Below are 8616 nucleotides of genomic sequence, written 5' to 3'. Positions count from 1 at the left end.
GAAAGGAAATGAGCCGCAGGAAAAACCCTTCTGTTTCACTGAAAATTGCTGGATCACTGCATTTAAAGATGCAGATTCATTTTTTTCCTCAGGCTTTTCTAGGTTTTTTTGATGGATCTACTTCTCCCAGAAGAATCAAGCAATCCAAAGGAAGAGAATGATCCAGAAGGTTCTAGATCTACCCTGCAAGGCGGGCTCACAGGACTCTCACTGGCACACCTTGACTGTCCCCTGACCTTTGTGGACAGGCCCTCAGAGTTCACTTCTAGGAGGCTTGTCTGTCCTGCCACTGAGTCAGTAAGCACTTCTCTGGGTGGAAAAAAGACAGAGAAATGGCAAGAATTGGCCTCTTACACTTCTTACCATGTTCCCTCCATTTCTCTGGGCATGAACGAATGTTTGGCGAGGGACTCAATTGTCTCATCCTCCTGGCTTTCAGGGCAAGGATCAGGCATAGCTCCCGGGGCATGCAGTGTAGGAAGGCTTTGCTCAGCTGTATAATGGTTGATCAGTTGATAGTGATTAAAAACCAGTTCTCTCTTGGGAAATTATATTTGGTTTTTCAAAGCTCTCAAAAACACTGTCTTCAGTCTCCAACTCCCACCTCCATTCCAGTAAAAATGGAGAAGGAAAAAAAAAAAAAAAAGCACGCTGTATCTCAGGGATTCCCAAACTTGTCTTCACATCAGAATTGGGGTGGGGGAATATATATATATAAGTAGACAATCAGTTAAACACCCAAAGTCCAGGCCCCAGTCCAGGTCAATGAGATTACAATCTCTGATTGTGGGAAGGAGGCATCAGTGTTCCTTGAAGCCTCCTAGGTGAGTTGATTGTGCAGGTTGACTAGGTTGGGAATCCCTGCTCTGTCTTATTCCCAAACTGCGGTGGGACTATTCAGGATGCTGTACCCAATGAAAGAGACCTTCTTTACCTAGCTGTAACCCAGAAATTAGCAGACCTTGCTTGCTGCTTCTGAAATATTTTTAATCCCTAAAACAAAATTAATTTTTGATTTATTCAGTCACTTCCTTCTGAGTATAACATTTTTTTTTCTAAAGTCGTAAGTCTCAGCAGAACACTGAGGCCCCAGGAAGGGCATCAAAGTACTTGTTCACTAAACAGTGTGACATAAATGCATCTGTCTTTTGCTTGCACATCACTAGCCCATGGTATTCCATGTTTCTATTCAGTGCCAAGGCAACAGGTAAATGCTCTCACAAGGGACTAAACCATATGTGGAAAATTACATGTTATTTAGAACCATAAGGGAAATGAATATTAATAACCTATGTATTCCTTTAAATAACAAGGTTAAATAAACAAACTCAGTTGTCTGCAATATACAGATCTAACTCTTACAGGTTTAAGGCTATCCTAGGGTGCTCACATCCATCACATATTATTTGGCAAACACCTGCTTGAAAGAGCTCCCTGTCTCTCAGTCAGTGAGGTGGCAGAAGTGGGGAAGTTCTGGCCACAGAGGCCTATGGGATGAACATATTATCTTTGACTTTTCAGGCAATACGACTGCATCGTCTTTATAAATCACATACTCGCAGAGTCAGAAATGCACAGATAGACACTGAAAGAGAGACAAAGATGGAGCTGGTGCCTTATGATCTTTCAGTCCCTAGAATACCTGCTACAATGGTTTACCTTTCCCATTTTTGGAGGCAGAGGTTCTCAGTGTCACTCTGCGGTTGATGAGAGCCCCTTGCACGCTTTCCCCTCTGGAAACCTCGGCTTGATGACCTGTGCTGGGGTGCCAAGTATTAAATTTGTGACTCTGAGGTTCTCTGTGGACAAAGCTTAAGATTTCCATTTTGTTTCGGTTACTTAGTCAAATTTTGAGAACATGAGTGTTTTACATAAGAAGTGATTTGGAGAACAGCACATATTTTAAAAATGCTACTCTAACTTTTGGTTCAACATCACAATGGAGAAAAACAAACCACATGGGTAAGGTGATATATGTTAGGTTATTGCTAACATGTCCTGCAACCAGGATGTCTGCCTAATTAAATCAGGAGTTACGAAGAGCACATTTTTTGGTGTTACATACTCTATTAACAAAACCAAAACTCAAAGGGCCTAAAGGCCATTCTGAGCAAGGGTCCTTCTTCTGAAACTGAGAAAAGGTTTTGCTGATTTGGAAAGAGACGAGCCTGTGTGGTTGTTTAACGTCTTGTACTCAGGAGAATAAAAGTTTCTGGTTATGACATTAAACTCTTATTTATTTAGTATCTGAAACGTGGTATACATTTATGAATTTGTATAAACATTTTAGTACAACTAAAATCCACAACTGGTAAACAAGCTGTGCTTTCTTTCGTGTACAATTTTGGAGTTTACATCTGGGTATTTTGGTGTTGTGGAGACCCAGTCTGTGAATCTAGTCAAACTGCTTCATATTACTATAGTAACTGTGACAGAAGACATTTGCCCCTTAAAAGGGATGTTCCTTGCACAGAAGAGGTGTCACACTTTGCAACTACTAAACCAGGTCTCAAGGAAACAAGACAAATACGGCTGACACGATGAAAGAGATTATGTGAAGGAGACACCTAACGATCCACATCAATGCATATTGGACAAAAGAAGCCATGTGGTGACACACAGAAATGAGCATTCCTTTCCAGAACTGTTGGGTGGTAATGTAGACCCCCCTTCCTCCCACCACTGGAGGGGTTCCATCCAGCAAGAGTTTGCACACTCTTTGGGCACACTTCTCAGGTCACCCCACAGGTGTCACAGCTGCAACTCTGAGGTGTTGACCAGGCCCAGAGCTCTGGCTTCTTCTGGAGTTAGGCCGCTCTTCAGGGTTCTTCGCACTGCAGTGGTACCCGCCGAGCACAGTCAAAGGAATGAGAAGAGAACAAGATATTAGCAGAGAAGTATCTGGCAGTCAGTGCACCAACCCCGCCCCCGCCCCCCACCCACTCACAGGCTCCCAGGGAAGCTACAGGGCTTAAAGACATGCTACACCATCCTGCTCTTGCTGAAGTGCTCTGGTGGGCAAGGCCAGCAGCTATCTACCAGTGCAGGAAAAATCTTGAGGCTTTAATTGGCTGACCTGATGATGCCAAGGACATTGACTTGGAAAGCCAAGAGGTGGGGAGCTTGCAAAGAAAGGAGAATGGAGGAGAGGTCCACCTACACAGGGTTTCTAAGAAATTCGTGTGAACAGCATCTGACCAGCATAAGAAATGAATCAGAGCTAGAAAAGTAATTAAAGAGTATAGAAAAATATGAGTTCCAGTGATGCAAATTATGTAAAATAACCAGTGCATAGTGGAGGTTCGCCAGTATCTAACAACCTTGCAAATCTGCAGGCTGAGCACCAATGCTGGGGTCATATCCAAGAGCCTGTGACCCCACCTAGGAAGGTATTAACAGAACCCAGGGCAAGGGGCAGCAGTCAGGATAAGTCTCTCTGTGAGTGCTGTGGGTCTTAGTCTGAGCTCACCTAATGGCCTCCAGAGAGAATTATTAAAACCACCAGTGACTCCTTGAGAACTTGATGCCAAGGAGTAAACTGCCAAACTCCTTGGGTGGGGGGGATCTGATGGTTGCTCAAACGGGAAACATAAGACTCAAGCAGCACCAATGACCACCTTTGCTGGGGGTTACAATTGACAGATGGAGGGACACTCATATTTAACTAACAATCAGCTTGTGTTTAGCCTGGCAGGATGGTTTTTTCTGCTGGTTAGTGTTGATCAATTTCAATGTCAACATAAAGGCTGGAAAAGGGTGAAGGGAGGCAGCTATCCCTTCTAAGACAAGTCCTTTCATTTGAAAGGTCACCTAATTATATAATCTCTTAATTTACAAATTGTATTTGGCCTGTTCTGTGTTTCTTCAAAGGTCACACACAGTTTAGGGTATCCGTTCTATGTTCCAAAGATGTGTGTTATGGATTTCTTTCACTCTAAATCCTAAATCAGCCAGGGCTTCTCATATGAAAAGGGCAGGCCCTAGACCAGAGTGCAAAGAAAGTGAAGCTCACCCTTAGTGCCTCTCCCTCTTCCCTTGCCAGACCCAGCTCCCTCCATCCCCTCTGTGAGCAAGGAACCTGCATCTTCCAAGGCTTCCCAAGAGGCTAAGGTGCCACCACCCAGTTTGCCTCTGCAGGCAACACTCTATACTCTATGGCCGTAATCCCCTGGGCAAAAGCTCACTTAGCCCACGAAGGATCTGAAAGATCCATGACTACGGTAGAATTAACAGCTGCTAATATCTATTAATATCTATTAATAAATGACTTCTTCTCTTCCAGGGATCAGCAATTTGAACTGGGTCAACATCTGATCCATCAATCAGTCAATCAAAAAATTCGTTATGGAGAAGCTACCATGTGCTCAGCATTTAACTTAGAGAGCTGAAATGCTTATAGAAGACTCACAGGCATCAAGAATGGCTTTTTATAGACACAAGGATCTGTGGTGAGGGTTGCTCTCAAATCAAGCCACATACACTACTGTATTTCTATGCCCAGCTCTGGGCCCCAGAGCCTTCCATCTGCAGCTGCTCTCACACTAGCTCACCCTCCCCCCGCCCCCCCACCCCCCCACCCATGGGCTCCAGATCGAGCGTCTAGCTCATCCAGACAAAATGTTTGGCTCCAAAATCTTGGCTGGAGGAAGATTACACTTAACTGAGTAATGGAATTTGTTCTATGGGGCAGCAATAAAAATACTAGCTTGTAATAACCTTTTATGTTCTTCAAACACTCCTTAAAGTGTTTGTTAAAGAAAGATAACCGTTTTCATGGCATAAAATATCTGTCATTTTTGAGAAGAAAGGACTGCTAAGACCTCTGAACCAAGATACACAACACTGTTTGAAAAAGGCCATGCTGCACCAGCCAGGCACCTGAAGTTCCATTAGCTAACTCACAGATGGTGGCACGAAGCGCGTCTACAAAGGCAACCTTTGTGCATTTAAGTGTACATTCTTACCCAGGTGACGGCAGATGACTCCACAGAATCGTGGGCATTTTACCTATGAGGACATCTAAAGATGCTTCTTTAACACTTCCCACGTTTGCTTTAGTCCTGTGCCTGCAGTATTCATTTCATTTAAATAACTGAATAAGGGATCTAACACCTTAAGCACATTCTATAGTCTAACAGATTTGGCCAGTGGGCCGGCTTATCTGGGACAGGCTCAGAGAACAGAACAAAGCAAAATGGTGCCTGCACTGGCCTGCTGTCTGACTGCACAGATGGCTCTACCCTTGTCCTCTTGTGCCTTCTTGCAGTTCTGTTGCTACAGACCCCAGAGACTCTCCTTTACTCGCCCTGCCTGGGTTCTCTGCTGTGGGGAAAAGCTGGGTCACACATCATTCCCTCTTACTTGCCAGATGTGTCTCTGAAAAGTGGGTATTCATAGAAAAGTTGGCTCTGTTTATGGACTGTTTTCTGTGGGTCTTCATAACCATTTAGACAAATTATCCTGGAAATACATTAACCCCTTAGTGTAAAGAATTTGAACCCTTCCTTTGTCAGAGTCAGAGTTAACTCTACCACTTGAAAAAATGCATGGGATGAAGGTAGTCGCCAGAAATCAGTGTTGTATCCTGATTCAAGTCCTGCATGGAAAGAGCCTCTTTGGCTGTCATCCCTCTGTCTGCCTGTCAGTACATTTGTTCATTCATTTGTGCATTCATTCATTCACTCATTAATTCAGTAAGGATTACTTGAGCATTTGCCCTGGGCCCAGTGTTGGGACTAGTGCCTCAGTGATCACCAGGGGGATCAAGGAGGTAGGGGGGCTGACAGGGATACAGTGCGAGGAGAAATGCTCAGGGCAACAGATCCTGTCTGGATAGGAAGTTGGCTCTCGCTCAGGGAGTTTCCAGAAATCAAAAAGGGGCTGAGGAAATAAGAGAACAAAGGGACTAGCAAACAGAGGCTGGCAGGAGATGGAATCGCATACATGGAACTTCTACAGAAGAAGCGAGTCTTCCACCAAATATAGGATTTTCCTAAGTGTCAGAGGTGAGGATGGGGGCTGCCTTAGGGTCTGATAATATATCCGGCCCCTCTCCACTCCTCATTTCTCCTTCCCGCTTGAATGCTCTGGCTGTATTGTAGCTGCTCTCCGCCCTTTCACATGTGACTGTCTCTCTTCCCCTGCAGCGCTTAACAGAGAACAGACTGTGGAAATGTTTATCCCTGGCTGCCTCACGACTCCTCCACAGACAGCGTGGGTCACTGCTGGTACCAGCAGACGCTCTGTGCCCCAGCCACTCGTGACAGCTCTCAGACTCTGCAGTGACGGCTGGGGATCTGACACAGGGGCACCTCTGCTGTCAACCTGCAGCAGAGGGGTATCTGGGAATTCACAGAAAGCCATGAGTTGTTTCTTTTTTCAACATAGAAATGAAAAAAAAAAAAAATTACAAAGTGCTCTCAGGTGACTCTCTGCTAGGATGAGTCGAATCTGAGATTAATGGCAATGGTAGATGCCATTTATTTTTTACATGGATTGTTTCATTTAATCTTTATGGAAATTCTATGAGACAGGTATTGTTACTATCTCCCTTTAGTAAGTGAGCAAATGGTGGCACAGAGAGATCAAATCACTGGCTCAAGGGCACAGAGCAAGTAAGTAGTAGAAAAGGCTTTGAGCCAGGACAACTGAATCACAGCCCACCCTGCCAACAGCTGTGCCCTGTAAAGACTGGCAGCACATTTTCTGACAATCCTTCACAGAGATGGGAAATCCACAGGGCTTTACTTCCACGTGACAGAAACCCATGTGTGCTCTTTCACCTCTGGATCACTGACAGATCTTTTTTCTCTTGTTTGTTCATAATGTTAAAGATAATTTATTTTTTAACTCCTAAGATTCTAGAGATTTTGCACTGGGTACAGTGGGAGTAGTGTGTCTAGGATTATAGGGATTAATTTCGGAGCTTCAAGATACCTTAAATTTAGTGTCTTGCAGTTAGGAGGTAATTAGCCCTGCTGTTATTCAAAACTGTCCATTTATGTTCTCCTTGTTCTTTGAGACACCTGTCTGCTGAGTAGAGCCAAAATGGCAGGTCCAGTCATGTCCTTTTGCACTTAAAAGTAGGGAATTGTTTTGAGGTATACAATTCTCAGTGATTTGATGTTATGCTTTCTGTAGGTTTTTTGTTTGTTTGCTTTTGACAATATCAATTATTTTTCTTGCTTTCACCCTACATCTTTTTTTCCACATAAAATCTTGTGTCCATGAAAAATAGTGTTTCCTCCATCTAGCTCAACTGGCAAAACACAGTTTATAAAGAAAATGTTCTACATTCTACTTTGGTGTGTAGCGTCTGGGATCTTAAAAGCCTGTGAGCGGCCATCTAAGGTACTTCACTGGTCTCACCCCTTCAGGAGCAAGGAAGAATGAAAACACTAAAGATACAAGGGAAAGATTAGTCCAAAGGACTAATGGACCACAACTACCACAGCCTCCACCAGACTGAGTCCAGTACAACTAGATGGTGCCTGGCTACCATCACTGACTGTTCTGACAGGGATCACAATAGACGGTCCTGGACAGAGCTGGAGAAAAATGTAGAACAAAATTCTAACTCACAGAAAAAGACCAGACTTACTGGCCTGACAGAAACGGAGAAACCCTGAGAGTATGCCCCCCTCGACACCCTTTCAGCTCAGTAATGAAGTCATTCCTGAGGTTCGTCCTTCAGCCAAAGATTAGACAGGCCCATAAAACGAGACTAAAGGGGCACACCAGCCCAGGGACAAAGACTAGAAGGCAGGAGGGAACAGGAAAGCTGGTAATATGGAACCCAAGGCTGAGAAGGGAGTGTTGACATGTCATGGAGTTGTTAACCAATGTCATAAAGAATATGTGTACTAACTGTTTAATGAGAAGCTAGTTTGTTCTGTAAACCTTCAGAAGTTCTATTAAACAAAACCTTAGCTGCTAACCAAAAGGTCGGCAGTTCAAATCCAAAAAAAAAAAAAAAAAAGTAGTGGTTCCCCAAAATGGACAGATGTTCTACAAAATAAGGGCACACTTCTCAAAAGTGTCAAGGTCATGAAATGTTAATTTCTTAGTTTTGATAAATTGTACTGTGGTTATGCAAGGTGTTAACATTAGGGGAAGCTGGATGAAGGAAATAAGGCAACGTTTTCTATTATTTTTGCAAATTTTCTGTAAATCTAGAATTCTTTGAAAGCAAAATGTTACCAAAAAAAAAAAAAACACACCTGGAACAAAACAAATAAAGCAAAGTTTCCATAATCTGGTTCATTTTAAACTCCATGTTTTTGGACTCGTCCCAGACCCAGTGAACAACAGCCTCTGGGTGAGGTTCATAAATCTTCATTTTAAACTTCCATTGAAAATTCAGATGGTCAGCCAGGTTTAGGGGCCCTTGATTTAAATCACTGCCATCTGCCTGAGATGCAGGGAAAGGTGGGGCCCTCAGGAAGGTGATGGCCTTTGTGGTGGCAAGGTTGAAGCCTCTGAGTTCCGTGTAACCCAGATTTAAGTTCTCTCACACTGAGATCGCTCTCAGAAATACTAATGGTGTTGGTCACTTTCTCTAGCCTCAAGTCTGGCCCTGGTTTCCTGGCTCTGCAGAGTCCCCGCCATACTTCCCTC

The 8616-nt window shown here is 43.8% G+C and overlaps 1 protein-coding gene across 5 annotated transcripts in view; it reads right to left on the bottom strand.

Moving 5' to 3' along the window:
- Positions 1–2226: 2226 nt before the first annotated feature.
- Positions 2227–8616, bottom strand: part of FHOD3 (formin homology 2 domain containing 3) — a 509300-nt gene continuing 502910 nt past the window's right edge. For all 5 annotated transcript variants that reach the window (XM_049901902.1, XM_049901903.1, XM_049901904.1 and 2 more), the window contains one exon: positions 2227–2834. In XM_049901902.1, coding sequence (XP_049757859.1) covers positions 2752–2834 — 83 coding nt within the window. In that variant the 3' untranslated portion in view covers positions 2227–2751. The remainder of the gene's footprint in view (positions 2835–8616) is intronic.

This window comes from Elephas maximus, chromosome 11 (genome assembly GCF_024166365.1).
Source record: "Elephas maximus indicus isolate mEleMax1 chromosome 11, mEleMax1 primary haplotype, whole genome shotgun sequence".
Taxonomy (NCBI): domain Eukaryota; kingdom Metazoa; phylum Chordata; class Mammalia; order Proboscidea; family Elephantidae; genus Elephas; species Elephas maximus.
Note: the sequence above shows the minus strand (reverse complement) of the source record. Positions and strands in the feature narration are given on the sequence as shown.